Genomic DNA, 21722 nt, shown 5'->3' with positions numbered 1-21722 from the left:
CAGGAGCTGTGTCAGATGGAAGGCAGGGGAGGGGCTTAGCCAGGAAACCTACAAAGGGGAGAGATGTGCCTGCAGGGTGAGCTTCTCTCTGTGAACATGGGAATCTACAGGGGACGAGGGTGGACAATGTTCTGGTGCCTAGGTTTGCTTAAGAAAACAGGTTGACCTAGGAAATGACCTGTGAGATCAATGAGTGTGATCACAGTGCAGGCCTAGCCAGAGGACGGACACGCCCACCTTCATCCAGCTGGTCAGTGGTAGGTCGCACTGTTCCTCTCTCCAAGGCAATCCCCTGCTCCTTGGGTTGCAATCTCAGCTTTGACAGAGAAAGAAGGTTTTGGGCAAGTCAGCCGGGCTTGGTGAGCCCTGGTTCCTCCAGCTGCTGGCTGGGACTGCCCAGGAAGGCCAGTATTATCCCTGGGAGAGGGTGAGGCTGAAGGTTAGGAATGTGGACTTGGAGTGGGTCCATGAGGGTTCAAATCCAGCTCAAGCCCTTCCCAGCCCAGTGACCTTGAGTGAGGATGCTAAATACTGCTTCTAAAGCTTTGGGCTGTCAGATGGGGGTCAGAGCACTCCTTCATTGCAAAAAATGAAAGGGCACAAATGGGAAGTATGGAGCACAATCCCTGCTCCCCCAGAGGATGGCAGGATAATGAGACACCACCCTTCATCATCACAGGGCAAAGCTCACTTCTCTCAGCCTGATACCTGACACGCAGGTTCCATCACAATGCAAGAGACAAGGCAGGCACCTGCTGGAGCCCTCACTGTCACCGGGGACACCACTAGTGCCTCCACACAGTGTCCCCTATAAGGGGCAGACGGGAGAGCTGTCCTGAACCCCCGCCTGTTTTCTCTTACAGACTCTGACCTTCTTCCCTCTTTGGTTGCCAGAAAGCCCGGCCGAATCTCCAGCCTACCTGTAGCTGGGTCTGCCATGCGCACGACAGGCCTTCGAGCAACGACCTTGGCCCAGCCTTACCTCTTTCCCTTTGTCCTTATTTTCTTTTTCCCAATTTCCTGATTCATTTTTGAAAACATGTATGTATTTGAAAGACAGAGTGACAGAGGGAGGGAAGGAGGAAGGGAAGGGGTGGGAGGGGAGGAGAAGGAGATAGAGAGAGAGATCTCCACTGGTCCACTCCCCAGATAGCGACAACAGCCCCAGCCAGCCAGCCAGGTCTGGGTTAAGAGAAGGCCAGGAGTCAGGGAACTGTGCTCAGGTCTCTCATACAGTTGGCAGGGGCCCACATGCTTGCAGCATCTTCCACTACCCTCCCAGATGCAGCAGCTGGGAGCTGAACTGCGGGCAGAGTAGCCAGGACTCAAACAGGCCCTCTGCTATGGGATGCCACAGTTACAGGGGGCAGCTCAACCTGCTGCACCACAATATCAAGCCCTTCTCACTCATCCAAAACCACTCTTTATTTCTGTGTTAAAAAGTTGCCTCTAGCCTTTGTTCAAATTTTGGGAATAGCAGTGGATAGCATTATATTTGCATACAGGGGGCTGATGCTATGGCAACAAAGTGTCAAGCTTTTACCTGCAGCATCAGCATCCCATATGGGCACTGGTTCACATCCTGGTCATTCCACTTCTGACCCAGCTGCCTGCTGATGGCCTGGGATGGGTGTTTGGGCCCCTGTGCCCACGTGGGAGACCTGAAGGAGTCTCCTGCCTCCTGGATTCGGATTGGCCCAGCTTCAGCTGTTGCAGCCATTTGGGGAGTGAACCAGAGGATGAAAGATCTCTCTGTTTCTCACTTTCTCTCTATAACTTCAACTTTCGAGCAAAAACAAAAATAAACATTAACAAATAAATGTCTTAAAATGCATACAGATTAAATGTAGTGCAGTAAGTTGGCTTAGACAGGAAAAGATACTAGTGGGCAAACTGGTGAAGACTGAACAGGTCTGCTTGAAAGTATTATACCAACGTCAGTTTCTTAGATAAAGGCACCCTGGGGATATGTTAACTGAATGGAAACCCTATTTGTAACTTTTTGCTAAATCTAAATTTATTCTAAGAAGACTAATTAAAGCCTGTACAGAACACAGTTTTGTGACCGAGTCTTGATGCTGTACTTGTAAAATGGGGTTTTGAGAGGCCAGCTCAGTGGTATAGCATGCTAAACCTCAGCCTGTGGCACCAGCATCCCCTGTGAGTGCCAGTTCAAGTCCCAGCTGCTCCACTTCTGATTCAGCTCCCTGCTGATATCCGAGGAAAAGCAGTAAAGGGTGGCTCTGTCACCCAAATGGCAGACTGGCAGCTTCTAGCTTTGGATCAGCCTAGCTCTTGCCATTGCAATCATTTGGGGCATGAGCCAGCAGACAGGAGATCTCCGTCTCTCCTCTTTCCCCATAACTTTGACTTTCAAGTAAAAAAGGTAAATCTTTTTAAGAAGGGGGCTCAGCAAAGAACCTGCTCACAGGGGCATTAGGAGATTTAACAATGGAGTGGGGTGAAGCGTGGGAAAGAGGAGGTGCACAATAAATGCTCAGTATGCTGTTTACAGTGGCAAGCAGCTTCACGATGACAATGATGCTCACTGTGCTGTGTGTAAATAGAATTATGGTTATTGTCTTAGTCCACACACACTGCCATAACTGAATACTGTACACCAGGTGACTCACAGAACAGCCCTGGAGTGCAGGTGTCTGTGGAGGGCCTGCTTCCTGGTTCACAGCTGACTCCTTGTGCATCCCCACAGCACAGACGAGATGAGATCTCTCTGGGCCTCTTAAGCACCCATTCTGTTCACAAGGGCTGCACCCTCACCACCTAACCACCCCTTGAAGCTCCTGCCTCCTGACACTGTCACCTTGGGGATGAGGATTTCAACAGAGGAGACCACAGGGACACATTTGGTCCACAGCAGTGCTTACCATGACCTTCACAGGAATGCATGTCTGCTCCTTATCTAGCCCTCCCAGTCATCCTGAGAAAGGGCTACAGCTTGTTGCTATGTAAACAGAGGAACTCTCCCAGGTCCCAAGCTAAACTGGACCTTGTGCCTGCAAGGCCAGAGTTCTTCTACCATGCTGTGTACATGCTGTGCCTATCTGCTGGGATGCAGCTCCTGGGCCTGCAGTTCCTATGTGGAGGATCCAGCCTGCCCCTGTTACTGAGGTACGCCGCCCCCTCTGTTGCAGACACAGCTGCATCTGGGCTTCAAGGCTGTGTCTTGCCTGCAGGCTGACCATCCACCTCATCACCCATGGTGTGTGGTCAGCTAGCTGCTTCCCTTTGACCCCAGCTCCTTTTTCCTACCTGCCTGTCTCATCCACCTTCCCCTACCCAGGCCTGGCTCCAACAACACCTGTGCCCACAGCCACCATCCCACATTGCTGCTGTGATGGCATCCCTGGCATCAAAGTTTAGATCAAACATATGTCCTAGGTTCAGTGCCCTCACACACATAGTCCCTGCCTAAGTAGGTCCCCCCTCTGCCATCAGTGAAGCACGTGAAGACCATGGCCTGGGTCACATTCCAGCCTGCCCCACCTGCTGTGTGACCTTGGATAGACTGGTTTCACTATTCTGGGTCCCAGAGTCCCCAGTTGGGAAACATGCAAGAAACAATCCGCTCCACAGGGCAATCTGTAAGTTCAGGGGGGTGACATGGGCAGCGAATCACAAATGCTGGGCACCAGATGCCCTTCCTTAAAACACTTGCTGATCACATCTGATCACTGCATGTTCCCCAGACTGAATGCCAGCCCGGAAGCTGCCCCATGCAAGCCCCACACCAGCCATGGCTTTCTCTCCCCTTCTGTCTCCAGGCATCACAATAAACACACAGGTCAGGGCGATTGCTGACATCAGCACTGTTTGCAGAATAGCAGCCAGGAGTAACTCGGGTTGGCCCATTGCCCAGGCCCATGTGGGAGGCGCCCTGCTGCTGCTGCAAGCCAAGAGAGGACTCCCCAGGCCCAGAGCAGTGCTCATGGTGGGGTGCCAAGGGTTCTGCTGAAGCTGCCAAGAGCTCTGTGCCCAGGTCCCCCTCACCTTTAGCCCACTGCCTTCTGCCTCCGAACCTGGGTCCACTCCGGTGATGTAGATGCCCAGGCCGTACTCAGCGCCCCCTCGGATGGTGAGGCCCAGGGAGCGGCCATCACCCAGCAGCAAGTTCACCTGTGACAGGGAGAGACACTGTTAGCCGTGTGTGTGTGTGTGTGTGTGTGTGTGTGTGTGTGTGTGTGTGTGTGTGTGTGTGTGTGTGTGTGTGTGTGTTGCGTGGGAATGGGGGCACAGTCGTTGCAGAATAATCCCATACTGATTCCAGCCTGCAGGAGGCCCAAGGCCAAGACCTCCAAGAACCCTGAGACATTCCAGGTTCTGCCCCAGCTCTGCCTCTGGCAGGCTGGGTGACCTTGGGCAAGCCCCTTGCCCTCTCTGAGCACAGCTGCAGGTAAAAGCTCTGAAGGGGACCCGGCGCGGCGGTGCAGTGGTTAAGGTCCTCGCCTTGCACGCCCGGGATCCCATATGGGCGCCGGTTCGAATCCCGGCGGCCCCCCTTCCCATCCAGCTCCCTGCTCGTGGCCCGGGAAAGCAGTCCAGGACGGCCTAAAGCTTTGGGACGCTGCACCCGCATGGGAGACCCGGAAGAGGCTCCTGGCTTTGGACTGGCATAGTATCGGCCGTTGTGCTCACTTGGGGAGTGAATCATCGGACGGAAGATCTTCCTCTCTGTCTCTCCTCTCTGTATATCTGCCTTTCCAATAAAAATAAAATAAATCTTAGGAAAAAAAACTCTGAAGGAGATGACCTGAGACAATATCCCACTTGACTGACGGCACCCACGATGAGTGGGGATCGGACAGGCTGGGTGGAGTAGAGGATGGAGAGGAGTGCTCCAGGGACAAGGGACAGCACTGCCACTACTCAGGCCTGTGGAGTGCTGGGGCCTAAATGGTGACACGCGGGAGAGGCTGGCGAGCCTCACCCACACAGACACCTCCAGGCACTGTGCATGGGGACCAGAGGAGGATGGGTGAAGCAAAGTGTGAATGTCTCCGGAGAACCCTAGCCAGAGACAGAACTGGCCCCAGCTCTCATTCAGGCATGCGACCCAGATGGAGCACAGTGTGACTGCTCCAGGGACAAGCAGGAACTTTCAGCCCCAAGGGAAGCCAGCCAGGTCTCTGCTCCTGAAAAGCCATTTTGGCCTAAGTTCTTCCACACAAGTCCCAGAGACAGGACTGGGCCGTAGACTCTTTCACTTAGCTCCCCCACTTTCTGAGACAGCAGAGACTCCAGCCTCAGCGACTTAGGGAGGATCCAGCTGAGCAGGTGCCTTACTCAGCCCCTGCACATGTCTCCTTGGTGCATCTGCATCTCTCCTCTGGGTGCTCTGGGAGTGCCCCATTCTCCAGGTGGGAAAACTGAGGGATGCAAGACTGAGGTCAAGATTCACACAGCAGGCAGCCTGGCCCACTCTCCACCCACAGGGCTTGGATTCAGATCCTGCCTCTGCCCTGGAGCCATCCATGGCTTCTGTAATTTATAGTTGGCCCACTGACAAAATGAGAACTGCACCACTTGGCCGGAATTGGCACTGCCACAGGCTGTCTCCTGTCCTGCCATGGAACCCCGACTTTGCCCAAGCAGCAACAGCAGCAGCCCCAAAAGATGGCGCTGGTCTGGGCCACCTTGCTTCACACTGCCAGAGACCGGGATGAACACATAGGTGCTTCTTGGCCAAGACAAGGGAGGGAGCAGGTATCTAGGGGAAACATCCTCCACCCAGAAAAGAGTAGTCTTCTCCCTCCATCCACTCTGCTTTGGACCAGGCTGGGAGAGGCTGTGATGGCAGCAGCACAGGTTGCCATCCCGTAGCCATGAAGCAACAACAAACCTGAGGCCACACCACCCCCTTTATGGTGTGAAGAGACTTCAGAAAGCTCAGGGGCAAGCAGGATGAAACTAACAGGCATTGGCCATGAACTTCATGAAGAGCTCTCATAGAAGCACCTTGGGATACACACACTGTGCTACCTGCAGCCAGATACAACCCTAGCTGCTGGTGTTTCTGCCACGTTGTGGCAATTAGGACAGCTGGACTCCTCACATCACCCCTGCTCTACCTGCAGCCTGCATGGTCCTACAGGAATTCTACCTGCTTTAGCCCACCTTTGCCCGCTGCTCTAAGCTTTGCCAGGGCACAATCCCCAGATGCAAGCTGAAGCCACTGCCTGCCACCTTGCTCTGTTCTTCCTCAGAAGGGCTCTGCTGTGGCCCTCGAGGCCTCCCCAACCAGGCATGTTCTATATCGACAGGATGGGCACACATGGTACTCCTTCATCGGTCTCTGACTCACTGTGCCAGTTTGTCAGGGAGGCCTTCTCTGTCACCCTCAGCCACCCCACTCGTTCACACATGGACCTGCCCCATACCCTTATCATGCTCTTCTCCCTCCATTGTGCAATACATATATATGTATATATGTGCTGCAGAGTGTATACATGTATACATATATATTCTATATATATACACACACATATATAATTTGAAAGGCATATTTACAGAGAGAAGGAAAGATAGAGCAATCTTCCATCCATTGTTCACTTCCCAAATGGCTGTAATGGCCAGAACTGGGCCAGTCCAAAGCCAGCAACTTCTCCTGGGTCTCACACATGGGTACAGGGGCCCAAGGACTAGGGCCAGCAGTTACTGCCTACCTACACACATCAGTATGGAGCTACATCAGAAGTGGAGCAACTGGAACTCGGACCGGTGCCTGTATGGGATGCCAGCATCACAGGTAGAGGCTTAGCCTAGATGCCGTGGTCCAACCCTTGACCTCTCTCTTATTCTAACGCCCTAGCACATGTTAGAATGAAGCTACTGAAAGTCTCTATCTTCAGCCATTTACTGCAGTTCCTGGGACACAGAGCAGCTCTAGGCTCATTCAAGGAGCTCAATAAATATTTTGGTGGGGGTGGGGGGGAAGGAAGGTCCAAAAAGCACCTAGTACCTTATCAACATTGGAGAACTGATGGCCACTACTGGCCACTACATTCCAAGCACTGTGCTCTGTATGCGATTACTAATCCTTGAATCAGCCCCCTACAGCTGGAATAATGATCCCCAAATCACAGTCAGGGACACTTAAGTGATTCATCCAAGGTTAAGTAATTTACACAAGGTCGCAGAGTCAGAAAGTTACAAAAATAGCCTTCCACCTCAGCGCCACTGAGCCCGGAGCAGCCTGCCCGCCGCCAGGCTGAGCAGAAGGGGCAGGGTCCATTTTGTTTCTGTAGCTGCTGCAGGCAGCTGAGCCTAGAGGAGTTCTAGGTGCTGCAGGATGGGGGGCCCAGGGAAATGCCACCCAGGGGGAAGCCACCCAGGGGGCTCTCGGACACATGAGCAGGCAGAGGCTGCAGGGGCAGGCTGAGCCCTGGCTGTTCCTGGCACCATCATTCCTCTGAGCAGATTCTGGATGCTGACCATGATGGTTAGTGCACAGACCAGTCAGGCACTGCAGGAGAGAGCTGCCAGTGTGCCACTGCCCAGCCAGGGATGAGCCCAAGAGCAGGAGCATGTCCTGTCCCGACCACTCACTAGCTGTGTGGCCTGGGAACCATTCAATCAGCCTCTCTATGCCTCCATTTTCTCATCTGGAACAAGGGGAAAGGAGAGCTGAGAGAGAGTTTGCCAAGAGAGGGCACCTGGCCTAGAGCCCTACCATGCAGCCTCTTGCCTGTCATCATTAATGTCCTGTGACATCAGAGAGCTGCCGGTGGGAGTTAGGCCCCTGGTTCCAGGGACACCCATGAGACACAGCACAAGCGGCACCCAGAGAGAAGGTGGAGGCACCCAGAGACAACAGGAGAGCATTTCAGTCTTCTTTTTGAATATACAAAGCAGAGATCGGTGTTGTGGCATGTGGGTAAAGCTGCTGTATGTGAGGCCAGCATGCACAGGTGCTAGTTCATGCCTCGACGGCTCCACTTCCACTGCAGCTCCCTGCTAATGATGCATTTGGGAAAGCAGTGGAGGATGGAGCAAGTGCTTGGGTCCTTGTCCCCGTGTTGGAGACCCTGAGGATGTTCCAGGCTTCTGGCTTTGGCATGACCTCATCCCAATTATTGTGTTCACTCTAGGGAGTGAACCAGTGATGAAAGATCTCTGTCTTTGTCTCTTGTCTCTCTAACTCTGCCTTTCAAATAAATAAAATACAACTTTTTTAAAAGGACAGAAAGAAAACACACCCAGGCCTGGTCTTCTTCAGGTGGGGACACTCCATGTCAATACAGACAATACAGTCTGGATGCATCTGTCCATGTACGTGCCAGCCAATCCCATGAGCCCTCTCGGGAGGCGGGCTCTGGAGGGCAGTACACAAGGAGAACACTGTGGGGCATGACCCAGCCTCCCATCTGCACCCTGAGTTCCCCAGATTCCCTCCAGGGATGCTCGTATCCTGAGGGCACAGTCTTACTTTGCGGAAGATGGCCAGGCTGGGTTTCTGTCACTGACAACCCAAGCACACACTGACAAGGGTGTTCTGTGAAGTCAGGGGACATAGCAATTCTCTGTTGCTCCATGTCCAGGTCCAGGCCAGAGGGAATTCAAGCACCTGTAGCTGGAATGGATGCCCTGGGATTTCTCTCTTCTCCTTTCCTGTGTGCTCCACTAGGCACCTGGTAAGGCCAAACCATGAGAAGGCAGCGGCCTCCTGGCAGAGGGTAGAGGGGGGGACCTGGATGCCAGAGTGAGTCTGGAGCAGACTGGGAGCTCTCTGTACCTCTGCTATGCGCAGCACAAACACCACTCAAGGAAACTCCCATTGTGGCTCTTCCCTGGCATCAGCTTGGCTGCTCACAATGCACATTGCACAGGTCAAATAGCACCACAGGAGTCAGTATTGTGGAGCAGCAGATAAAGCTGCGCCTACAGCACTGCCATCCCATGTGGGCATCAGCTTGTGACCTGGATGCTCTACTTCCCATCCACCTCACTGCTACTGGCATGGAGAAGCAGCAGAAGATGGGGGCAAGTGCTTGGACCCCGTGACCCACCCATATGGGAGACCCAGAGCTCCTGGCCTCTGGCTTCTGCCTGGCTCAGACCTGGCAGTTGTGGTCATATGGGCAGATGGAAGATGGCACTCTGACTTTCAACTAAAACAATAAATCATTTTTAAAAAATGCCAAGAGAAGATGACAAACCTATTCAGAAGGAATGTGAGGAGCAGGACAGAACCCAGTCGGAGCCAAGTCCACTTCCAGGCTCTCAGCAACATCTGCGTCCTTGGAGCACGAGAAGCTGCCATCTCAGCAGCCAGCCTCCCTCCCTGTCTCCCAACTCTACCTACCACTCCAAGCCTTCAGCCTCAAGTCTGTGAGGCCTCAGGGGTGGTAACTTACCTTTTTCTCATCCCCACCCTGTAGCAGGTGCAGGGTGCTCCTGCGGTCCCCATCAGGCTGGTTCAGGGCACTGCCATGGGGCTGGGGCAGGCCGGCAGGTGGGGAGGTGCTGCGGCCCTGAGGGTCCACCCAGGTGTAGATGTGGTTGGTGACATAGCCGCCCGGGATGCGGCCCGCTGAGTACACTGACAACACTAGCTTCTTGGAGCCCTTCAGAGCCTAGAGAGACAGGGACACACAGGTTAGAAGCGAGTCATGTGACGTGAGGGACCCTCACCCCCACCATCTGACTCCATTTTTCTCTCCTACCCTGCCCATGGAGGAGGAGGCTAGCCCTGGTTTGGAGGACACAGTTATGTCTGTCGTAACTAAATAATACACACTGTACACATCACATGGCATCGCATAAACATGGACCAATTGCATGACTCAGTTTAAACAAACAAACGATTCTTGAGGGCTTTGGGAGCTGACATGCTGTAATGGATGACCTGAAGAGCTGGCATCCTATATACTTGCAGGTATTCCTGGCTGCTCCACTTTTGAGTTACTCTCAGTCATGGCCTAGGAAGGCAGCGGAAGATGGCTCAAGTGCCTAAACTCCTGCCACTCACGTGAGAGACCTGGATATAGCTGCTGGCTCCTCTTAGCCCTTCCTTCTATTCTATGGAAACAAGACACCTGTCCACTCTTGTGCTTTAATGGCCCAAGAATTGCATCTCTGGGGCTGGCACAATGGTGCAACGGTTCTGCCTGCAACACCAGCATTCTATACAGATGCTGCTCCATTTACAATCCAGCTCCCTGCTAATGAGCCTGGGGAAGCAGTGGAGGATGGCCCAAGAGCCTGGGCCCTTGAACTCAAGTGGCAGACCCAGATGGCCCACTCCCCAAATGGTCATGATGGTCAGGATTAAGTCAAGCTGAAGCCATGAGCCAGAAATTTCATCTGGGTTTCCCACATGGGTGGCAGGGGTCCAAGCACTTCAGTCATCTTCCACTGTCTTCCCAGGCACATTAATAGGTGGCTGGATCCAAAGTGGAGCAGCCAGGCCTTGTACTGGCACTCCAATATAGCATCAGACATGCAAATGGCAGCTTATCCAGTTGTGCCACACCCCACTTTGAACCCTTTCAATGGGATAAAACATTATTAGCCAATAATGCAAATATAATTGGTTCTCTGTAGCTATGGGTTCTGGATTTATATATTCAACCAACAGGGCACCGAATAAATATATAGAAGTATTTATTTATTTTTAAAGATTTATTCTATTTTTATTGGAAAGTCAGATATACAGAGAGGATGATTTTCTGTCCGTTGATTTACTCCCCAAGTGGCTACAACAGCCAGAGCTGTGCCGACCCAAAGCCAGGAGCCAGGAACCTCTTCCAGGTCTTCCATGCTGGTACATGGTCCCAAGGCTTTGGGCCATGCCTGTCTGCTTTCCTAGGCACAAGCAGGGAGCTGGATGGGAAGCAGAGCTTCTAGGATTTGAACCAGCACCCATATGGGATCCCAGAGCGAGCAAGGCGAGGACTTTAGACACTAGGCTACCACACTGGGCCCCAAAACTATCTTTTAAAAAATTGTGTCTGGGGTAGGCATCTGGCACAGACATTACGCTTCTATTTGAGATATCTACATCTCACATCAGAGTCCTGGGTGCGCTTCCGAAGCTGCTTCCTGCTAATGTGAACTCTGCAAGGCAGCAGGGGATGGCTTAAGCACTCAGGTCCCTGCCACCCACATGGGAGACCCAGTTGAGTTCCAGCTCTCGCAGGTGGGGAGCAAATCAGCAGGTGCAAGTTCTCTGTCTCTTTTTGCCTTTTGAATAAAAGAAAAATAATCTAAAACCAAAATCGCATCTGTACCAATCACATACAGGCATTTTTCTTGTCATGATCCCTTTTGTGTGTAGGTTATGTACACATACTATTTTATGGAAGGAACTTGAGCATCCCAGGAGTTTATTATCCATGGCACATCCCGGAACCAGTCTCCCAGGACACCTAGGGATGACTGCCAAGTCCCATAAGCTTTCGTAGTAGACCACGGTACCTGGGAGTGGTCTTAGGGGCTGCAGTCATCAGACAAGAGGGTCAAGAGGGCATGGGTAGTCTGCCATCTGCCTCAGGCCTTGTGGGCCAGGTACTCAGCTCTGCACCCACCCTTATTTCACGGAATTAATGCAGGATCCAACCCTGGGGCATGGGAGTTCCACCACTCAGATGAAGTTACGGAGGGAAATCACCCGCCCGCACAGCTGTTATGGGCTTTCTCCCATGGCCACTGGTTTTGTGTACAGACAGCACCTGTACCAGGATGGAGTAAGTGCACACTTAGAGAATTCCAGATTCCCTTGCCTCAGGTGGAAGCTGAGATGCGCCATGCTGCCATGCACCTGTGGCTGAGAGGCAGCCGGTCACTCAGCACCCTAGGTCCTGCTGTGCGTATGTTAAAGTGCTGCCCACAACGTGGTAGTGAACTAAAAATTCTTAGAGAGGCCATTGGAGGGTGCTGTGAGGATGGGTCTGTCATGGTGTGATCTGCAGCTTGGGGAGAAGAGAAATCAAAGCCTGCTCTTGGCCCTCCATGTGAGGGGGACACAGGAAGAAAGTGACCCCCATCTGCCTTTGACTATAGCCCCACAGGCTGGCACTCTGCTCTCAGGTAGCTGATCCTCAGAAGCATCAAGAGACGCATTTCTGTGTTTCAGTCCCCTGTCTATAGCATTTGGCAATAGCAGCAGCCCCAGGTGACCTACGGCGGGGTTGTGTGTCCAAGGAATGGCATACACGTGTACTGTGATTTTTAATGCTGCCATTAAGCTTCTATTTGTCATGCATTTGCAACACTGTGGAAATGCAGTACATTTTGATGCTTGGTCAGGCTAAAAGGCTGCTGCCAAACCGGGTCTTACTATGTAATCTCAACGATGTGAAGAGACAAATCACGCAGGAGGGAAGAGAATAGAACAGAGAGACACCATGCTAGGGTGCTAGCACAATTGCTGAGTGGCAGAGTGATGGTATTTTGCTCTGTTTGTCTCTCAGTACTTTCTAAGTGCTCTACATTGAGAGTACGCTGCTTTTAACATCAGAGAAAAAAAAGAAGAACCGGTAAGATGGAAGAGGTGGGACCAGCGTTGTGGCATAGTACATTAAGCCACTGCCTGTGATACCAACAATTCACATGGCTGCTTTTTTGAGTTCCAGCTGCTTTACTTCCCATCCAGCTTCCTACTAATGTGCCTGGGAGCGCAGCAGAAAATGCCCAAGTCCTTGGGCTCTTACACCCATGTGAGAGACTCCAATGAAGCTTCTGGTTCCTGGCTTCAGCCTGACCATTATATCCATATAGAGGAATGAGCCAGCAGATGAAGATCAATCTCTTTCTCTTTCTGTATGACTTTCAAATATACAACAAATATTAAAAGAAGAAGAAGGGTGTGAAGGACTCGCACCTCAGTGGTTCCTGGGTTGCCCCAGCCTGCGGAGCTCCAGCTCTGCTCGCACCCTGCACTCTGGCAGAGGATGCCCATGGCCAGGCCTGCAGAGGTAGTGCGAGCCCTGCCTAGGCAGAGATGCAGGGGAGGGGATGCTCTGGGCTATGAGCTTCTCCCTAAGGAAGACAACGCTAGAGCCCTCGTCGTCTCCCCTTGCAGCAAAACGGCAGCCCCTGGAGGAGGGCTCACTGGAGGATGGCAGCTCTTCCAAACCGCCTGCTGCAGAGTTCTGAGATGATGAGCAGCAAGAGATTGACAGTGCTCTTTTACCATCCCCAGGGCACCCCTGCCAGGATAGTCAGGAAAACTCAATCTCTGGGAAACTGCAAATCCAGGATTAGCCAAAAGTGGAAAGCGGGACCCAGGACGCAGGTGGTGTCAGCAGAAGCCTAGGCCACCATGTCCCCGCTAGCCCATTGTGTTGCCCTAGGCCACCATGTCCCCTTATGCCCCTCATGTCTTCCTGACCCTCCTCCTGTCAACCACTTCCTCCTTCTTCAGGGCACAGCTCGCTACGTCTCTTTGCTGTCCCAGTTGCTCTGCCTCTTTCTCTGTTCCCTCCTAGACATACTGTGAGAATAAGCATCCAACAAGTGCTCACGGATCTGCTATGTCCCAGGCCTAAAGGGAACACAACAGGTATGTTTCCAGTCACTTGCAGCCCAGAGGGGGACACGTGGCATCTCCAGGTGCACAGTAGGTCCTGTGACTCCTTGTGATGCTTGTGTCTGGTGACAAACAAGGAACTGTCCAGAGCGCACAGTAGGTCCTTCCGACATGTGTGTTTCATGAGAAATGAGGCATTGTTTGGCACAAAATAGGTCTTAAGAAAAGACTGGCTTGATTGGATAGGAAAATGAATACCATCCCCAGAGACAGCATGACCTCTCCAAGCACCACGATGCAGCCACTACTGATCTGCAAAACTGGCTAGAGTCGAATGCAAAAGAATGCCAGAGAAGGGCACACGCACAATGGCATTTCAGGCTGCACCTTCCCCTCTCATTAGCTTAGAGTCCCTGGCTTAAAAACGGAGCCAAACAGGGCTAGCAGGTGAGAAACGGGGAGGACAACAGCCCCTCTCTGCACAGCATGGATTCAGCGAGGAGTTTGATGAAATCCAAGGGCCCCTGCACACAGTAGGGGCTCACCAAACGGCAGGGCCCTCCCAGCTGTGTCTCCATGGAGAAGGAAAACTGTGTCACAGAAAGGAACTGTCCAAGGGATTAAAAGGAAAGTAGGGGCCAGAATGAAAAACAATGCATCGAGTATCATTTGTATTCTCCATCGCTGGCAACAGTAGATCCTCTTGGCCAGTGCTATAAATAGGTCCGCGGCAACCTTGAGAAGCGAGAGGAGGTGAACGTCTTTGACGAGAACACCACAGCCAGCTGTCATGCATAGGGCTTGGAGGGTCACTGAGCCTCTCATGGGCTGCCCACCCCCAATAGTCTATGCAAGGGGGCCCTAGAAACCTAAGACAGCTAAAGGGCATGGATATGGCGGTCAGCATTGGTGCCCCCATCACAAGGCAATGGGACCAGAAAAATCTGATGGTCACTCAGGCTGAGGCCATGGCTGAGCCTCTGATGTCAACTCCTCTTTGAAGACAGATGTACCTTTCATGCATGGGGCCTTGGGCAGCAGGAATAGTGTCATCCTTGGCCACTTGCTTTATTATTTTTATTTTTGGCAAAACCAAAGAAAAATAAGATTAGTGAGATAGCACTTTTGGGATCCAAGCAGCTCTGGGAATATGGTCTTGGTCCATTAGAATCCTGCAGGGACAGCTCCAGTCCTTGTTCTTTAACTAAAATGTGTGTGCAGCATGCAGGGGCAAGCAAAGGGAAAGGGAAGGGGAGGGTGACTTGTGGGCTGCACCCCTACCTTCCTGCAGCTCCCTTCTCTCTGCCTTTGTACAATAAAATGCTTCCTTCTTTTTAAGGGCATCATTAAACACAGGAGGTAGCTCCCAAGGAAAGCAAAGCAGCCAATGCCTACTCCACCTGACAGCCACGCCACCCACCCTCCACATTCACTCACATGAGGCCCAAGCTCCCAGGGGGATGGGGTGGTCCTTGCTTATCAGCAGGTGCACAAACCATTCATTTTGCCTCTTTTTCCAGAGCCTACACAACAAGAAGCCTTAGGTAAACCAGGAAGTGCCCTGCCCAAGGGACAGAGACCCAGGTACCTCCTTGTTGTGCCACTGCTTGCTGGATGACCTGGGGCTCCCCTACCCAGGGACTGGCTTTGCCATCTAGCAATGACCAGTCTGGACTTAGTCATGATCGGGGTCCTAGCCCCAGTTAAGCTTCTATGTCTTCCTGGTTCAGAGCTGCCATTAGAAGGAAAGGCAGCTTTCACCCAGTTCCTTGCTTGTGGTCTGGGAGAGCAGTCAAGGAAGGCCCAAAGCATTGGGACCCTGCACCCATGTGGAAGACCCAAAAGAAGCTCCTGGCTCCTGGCATGTGATCAGCTCAGATCTGGCCATTGTTGGGCACTTGGGGAATGAACCAGCAGACGGAAGATCTTTTTGTCTTTCTCTCTGTCAATCTGCCTTTCCAATAAAAACAAATAAATAAAGAGGAAGAAGGAAGCAAGAAGCAGTGGCAGCAGGAGCAGCACTGCCCAGGACAGGGGCCACAGGTCACACAGGCAGAGATCAGGGCTTTGGGGACACACAGGGCAGACTCTGGGCAGGGCCCCAGACTGGGACTGGGAAATGTCTCCACTCCAGGACTTGGCACTCGGGATGGTGCTGGCAGGGGTTGCTATCAGGTCAGTGACCTGGGTCCCTGAACTTGGCTCTGGGGGCTCGGAGGCACCATAGCAATTGGTAGGGGCCAAGAGGACTTAGGCAAACACCAGAACGTCAGATGGGAATCTCAGGGGTGGGGAAAGAGGGCCCTGAGGTAAGGTCAGGGGAAAAGGTGGAATCTGAGAAAATTCTGGGAAAACTCCTCCCCTTTGGGGAAAGCCCAAATATAGGCTAGATCAAAACGAGGAAGCGGTGATATAAGAGTATGGGAGATGTTAGTCCGCTATGCGCTCACCTGAACCTAGACAGAGGCAGAGGGGACAGCTCCAAACATTGACCCCTCCCGCGGTCATGGACAGAGCTTGGGTAGCCAATCCCAATCCTACCCCTACTGGCTCCACCGGGTGGAGGAACCAATAAAACACAGATAAGGGCAGAGGAAGAAAGAGATATCAGCTCCAGGGAAGCAATGGATTTCCAGCTCTGGGGCCCCTCCTTCCCATGTCCAAGCCCAGGCTGTGTTTTGCTATTTCTAGCAAGTAACCTGGCTTTCGCCCTGGCATTCTTCTTTCAAACTTTTTTTTTTTTAAATTTCTGTATCAAGCAACAAGTGTGTGGACTAGGGGAAGCTGCTCTCCCCACAATCATGGCGCCACAGGGCATAGGTAGCAGGAGGTGCACTTGTCAGAATTAGCATTAGCAGGCTGGGACGTCACCCTCCCAAGGGACCACAGCTGTGTGGGTGGCAAACCACACTCAACATTCACCTTGAAGCAACCTGTGCATTCCACCCATGCATGTTGGCGACTGTCAACCCCATTCTCTCCCGTGGTGGCAGCTTTCCTGAACCAACAGGCTGCCAGCTGTGCCACCCCATCTGAGTTACCAACCCACTCTGTGCATCTGTTTTGTCTCCTGCATGAGGAAGATGACACTTTCACCCTCCTGGCTTGTAGACGAGCCTTGTTGGCTTGGACCCATCACTCAGGCAGAGATGAGATCCAGCAAGAGCCCCTATCCAGCAAGGGTGGTCATTGGGGTGCAATGTGCCTACGCCTGTCAATGCACATTTACTGATGAAACACCACCCAGGGCTTGCCCGCACCCCAGCAACTCAGCACAAAGAGAAGTCTTGAGGTGCCCAGGCAGATGGCACAGTGAGGCGACCTCCACCACAAGCAATGTCCCAGGACTGTGGTAATGGAAGTGACAGACATGTGTCTTCAAACATTGCCACTTGCCCCTTGGATTCATGCTCTCAGGGGCAAAGCAGCTTCACTCAGCCTTTTGATGCCAATTCTAAAGTCTCCAATCCAGGATCAGGATGAAGCTGATCTGATCCTTTATCTCAGTAGAGGTCTGAGCAACCAGCTGGGAAGGGCCATGAAGGTGAGGGACTGAGGGCAGCGTGGCCATGGAGGATCCAGGCACCAACTGCAAGCACAAGAACACCACGGGGCTATGGGATCATCGGATCATGGCACCAAGGAACAGGTGCAAAAGTGGAATGCTGCATAGGTATTGACAAGGACACATCCCAGAGACTCCTCCAGCTATGCCAGGATGTAGACTGGGGTGTGAAGGGGTCAAGCTTTCTTCTTTATAAAGAGTGGATACTGGGGTCTCAGGACGGGGCGTCTCATACTTGGATCCCACATGCCAGCCACCACATGCATGTGGTGAGCTGTCCCCGGGCCTGCCTGGGCTCCTGGGACTGCTCCCTTCAGGGTGAATACACCGAGGGGGGAAGTCTCCGTGACTGGGTAGGTCTGGGGCCCACCCACCACCCTCATTGGGTGGTGAATGGGATTGGGGAGGGACACGACCTTGGGCCTGAGAGTTTAAACTTTCAGCAGCCTCCCGGCTGTGGGTGGGTCTCAGGATGGGGCGTCTCATGCCTGGATCCCACACGCCAGCCACCATGTGCACATGGTGAGCTGTCCCTGGGCAGCCAGCACGCCATTTGGTGCCAGGTTCCCCCTGCTGGCTGCCTGGCCGGGGAGCTCTGGGGTTTGGGTTCTTTGAATTGCTGCTTAGGTAGCTCCAGGTTGAACCCACTCTGCTTCTGGGATGTGAGTCAATCCTGAAGATTCCCAATGACAGTAACTCTTCCTTTGAAGAATCTGTAATCACTGAACAATGCTGAGCACCAGTTCATACAAAAGCTAAGGCTCGGGGCTTGTCCAGCAGGATATGCTATTACCTGACATGATGATGGATCAGCTGACAGGTCACATTAGGTAGGGCCATGACATTAACTAGCACCTGAGAACCACATCCGGGGTGAATTCTGTGAGGGATGTGTGGGCCACACCCTGTGGAAATTCTAGCCCCACTAGTTAGCTCAACAGTTTTGGTGGTGATGGACTAAGCTAGGTGTGACCAAGGACTTTGCCATCAATCACAGGGAAAGGAACCCGCAACAGTCTGGACTGGTCAAGGCAGCAGCACCCGAATGTGCATCCTGAATAGGGTGTGGGGTGGGCCGGGTTGCAACATTCACCAGCTCATGCACGGCCAAATGGAAGGCCAGACTGCGCTGGGCACTGGTCTGGGTGTGGATCAAGTGGATGAATTTGGGAAACTTCCCTGGTAAGTCACAGCTCCCTCTGGTGAACATGTTGTCCAGACCTTGGGGTCGGACAAGCTGGGAAAAGTAGCTCCAATGGCTGCCCATTGTGTGAATTGGTAATGGAGTGCAATGTACTGTGCAGAACTAAGCAAGCCTTGGCCTACAAGCGAAACTAGAAACCAGCATGGAGCACAAGTCATGCTGAGCTAGGCTCTTGCATCTACTGGTCTGCGTGAGTCAGGGACACTAAGACACAGTGTCACAGTGTCTAAGGCAGAGGCCGGGACAGGTGAGCGGCTGAGCCAAGCTGAGTCAGCAACCACTGGCATGCGTGTGATCTATGGCTGGGAACAGGCCTGGTTTGGGAGCAAAGGGGACACCCTAGCTGGGTGGAGGTTCCCACCAAGGGACACGTGGGCTGAAATGGGAGCTGTGTTCTGATTAGGATACAATTGTAGTCTCCCTTGGCACAAGTGTGGACAGGGCTGGACACACCAGGCTGGGCCAGATCCCAACACTGTCTGGTGTCCTGGAGGACCAGGATAGATGTGGGATGGACTAGGCTAGGTCTCAACCCTTACTGAGCCATGTGTGAGCCATATGTGGGTATGGACGAGCCATGGCTGGGCTGAAACATCCAATAGCAAGAACCAGATTGGGTTGAAGGCCAGTCAGGAAAAGCCACTGTTCCTGCTTGGACAGGAGGTGAACTGAGTAGGGCTGGCTCATGGAACCCCTGGTATGTGCAAAATCTGGCATTGGGAGAGGTTCTGACGGAGGAGCCTGGGCAACTCCTCTGGCAGGACACAGTCCCTGCAGGTAAGCACAAGAAGTATGATAGAAAACAGTCCAGAATAGGCCACGGAAAGTTTCCCACTGGCATACATTTGGCATGGGTCGGGGGCAGATCAGGCTGAATCAGTTCACGTCATCCACTGGCAAATCCAAGCACCAGAACAGTGTGGGTCAAGCCAGGTTTGGTCGTGACAAAAACCAGTGCACAATACGGAATGCCAAGGTGAGGTTGCCTGTACTGGATGTGACTGCAGCACCCAACCAGTACGCGTGAGAATCAGGGAGGGAAGGGGCAGAGCCAGCAGGGGGAATAAGGGAGGGTCCCCTTGCTGGACAGCTACTCCCACTGCAGAGTGTGGGCTGGGATGGGGGCAGACCAGACTACAACACCTGTGCGCCTCATGTGGCCTAGATCAGGGAAAAGCCAGGCTGAGCTGATTATTCCTACTGGTGCAAGCATAAAATAGAGTGGGTGAGGGTTGTTTGGGCTTAGCCACAGCATCAGCTGGCAGAAGCTGGCACTGGGGCCTAGTTCTGTCAAGTCAAACCACAGAACTACCTGAAGAGTGCATAATCCTGGAGTGAGAAAGACCTGGGATGGAAACAGTGGGCACCTCCCTCTTGGGTTACCACTCCCACGGGAGGGCACAAAAACTAGGCCGGGGGCTGGGGTGGCTAGACAGTGAGGTACCCAACAACATCTGTGAGGGTTGGATAGTTGTTCTGGTTGGATGGAACTAAGCTTCAATATTCATCGACACATGAGAACCAAATGGGATGTGGGACAAACTGGACTGGTCTGCTACACATACTGGCAAACCAGGTTAGAGGGCAGGCCTGGTGGGGGTTATTGCGGGTCACTCTGACTGGGCTGAGCTCCCACTGGTTTATGTGAGGGCCGAGTATGTGCTGGGACTGCAATACCCACTGGTTCCAGTGGAAGTCAGGGCTGAAAACAGAACCAACCCAGCAATTGCAACCACCAGCTGATCGGGGCGATGGACTGTGTTGGGCCCTCCCCAATTGAAAAGCCGGACTCAGAACCCTAACCAAGAAAAGACAGAAGACAGAACAAGTCAATCAACCACCTCAGCTATTTGTTGGCAGCAAAATACTGGGCAAATGGAGACTCTATGAAGGACTGTGTCAATCAGTGGATTCAACGACCTCATAGTGCTTGGAGTGGCGGGATTGGCAACAATTTAGGTTACTTTCGATAATCCTTAGAATCATTGTTTTTTCAATGCAGAAGCAGGCACAGAAAGGTTAGGTCATCTGTCCAGCATCCCACAGCAAGTCAGCAGCAAAGGCAGGCTCTGCAAGGCTGGGTCTGGAGCAAGATCCTTTTGCCCCTTCCAGGTCATTTAGCATGGTCTGGTATCCCCTCTTTTTTTTTTCTTTTTCTTTCTTTTTTTTTTTTTTTAGTATATTTTTGACAAGCTTTACATAGTTAATTAGGGTTAAAAGGTTCAAGGGCTATAGGGAAGTGGATAAGACTATTATTTCCATATTGTTTCCTTCATGTATCTGAGGTAAAGGGGGATAGAGGGAGAAGCCCCACACAGTTTCCCACCCTCCCCAAGTCCTGGATGTGGGGCATGCAGATGGAAGCTCTGTGTGTCTCTCTTCCAAATACAATGAGGAAGAGGAGGAAGAACAGGAAGAGAAAGAGGAAGAAGACAGGAAAAGGAGGAGGAGCAAGAAGACAATAAAGAAAAATCACTACCCTATACTCAGAGCAGGTGGAGGTCCTCGGGCACGTGACTGCATGCAGATGTGAGCACAAGCCCAGCAGACACAGGAGGAATTTGGGAAAGGAAGCAGAAAGAGGCACAGCGGAGAGCCACAGCACCAGTGCCAGGCTCAGATTCCCCCCACTCCAGCTCTGCCACCTACTTTCGGTGGCCTGGGACAAGACACACCACCCTCCTATGCCCCAACTTCCCCTGGCATAAGATGGGCTCAGAATGGGGTTCTCGCACTAGGTGGCTGTGATAAGGGCTAAATGGGTCACATGTAAATTACTCAGTACTTGAACTCACTGGAGAGTGACAACAGGGCTGGTAGGAGTCCAACCATGAACCCAGAAACCCCAGTGGAGATATCAGCCATATGTCCGTGGAAATCATGGCCGCGTTTTAGTGGCCAACTCTCTCATTTGCTCTTGCATTTGATAAACCTGTGTATGGACATGCACAAAGCTATCGTTTGGTTTTTACAGACATTGCCACATACTAAGCGTGTCCTGCTCCAGCTGCAAGTGTATGTGGGAGTCTTTCCACATCTGTTCAAAGGTGTCAAACCCATCTCTTCCTGCATTACATCTCATTGGCTGACAGGGACACCACAGCTTTTTGTCTTTCAGTCCTGCATCAAAGGTCATTACCGGTCTTTGCCAGTACAAACACCTGCAATGGATGCCCTCTGATAGGGCAGCTTGAAGCACATGCATCTCACTCTCTTGAGGCAAACAGGCTGCACCTCTTCATCTCTACAAGCAGTTTTGTGGGATTGCTATCTCTTGTGGCAGTTCCCACAACTACCTGCAGGGGGAAGCACTATGCCACCTAGGCCTCCGTCAATAGCTGACCTGCGCTCTCCCGCCAGTACACCCAGTTGGGAGGGGGCTCCTGGGTGGTCTTCTCCCAAGGCAGTGCTCACTCTGCTGCAGGTGCAGGGATCCACTCTCCTACAAGCTTTCATCCATAAGCTCC

General features: G+C 52.5%; 1 protein-coding gene across 5 annotated transcripts in view; it reads right to left on the bottom strand.

Annotated features, from left to right (window-relative positions):
- Positions 1–21722, bottom strand: part of WHRN (whirlin) — an 88106-nt gene that overhangs the window by 48991 nt on the left and 17393 nt on the right. For all 5 annotated transcript variants that reach the window (XM_041004489.1, XM_041004484.1, XM_041004486.1 and 2 more), the window contains 2 exons: positions 9372–9590; positions 4009–4134 (listed from right to left, as the gene is read on the bottom strand). In XM_041004489.1, coding sequence (XP_040860423.1) covers positions 4009–4134; positions 9372–9590 — 345 coding nt within the window. The remainder of the gene's footprint in view (positions 1–4008; positions 4135–9371; positions 9591–21722) is intronic.

Source organism: Ochotona curzoniae, unplaced genomic scaffold, assembly GCF_017591425.1.
Source record: "Ochotona curzoniae isolate NIBS_2020 unplaced genomic scaffold, NIBS_Ocur_1.0 scaffold_3208, whole genome shotgun sequence".
NCBI lineage: Eukaryota > Metazoa > Chordata > Mammalia > Lagomorpha > Ochotonidae > Ochotona > Ochotona curzoniae.
The sequence above is the reverse complement of the archived record's forward strand: the minus strand, read 5'-3'. Positions and strand labels throughout refer to the sequence as shown.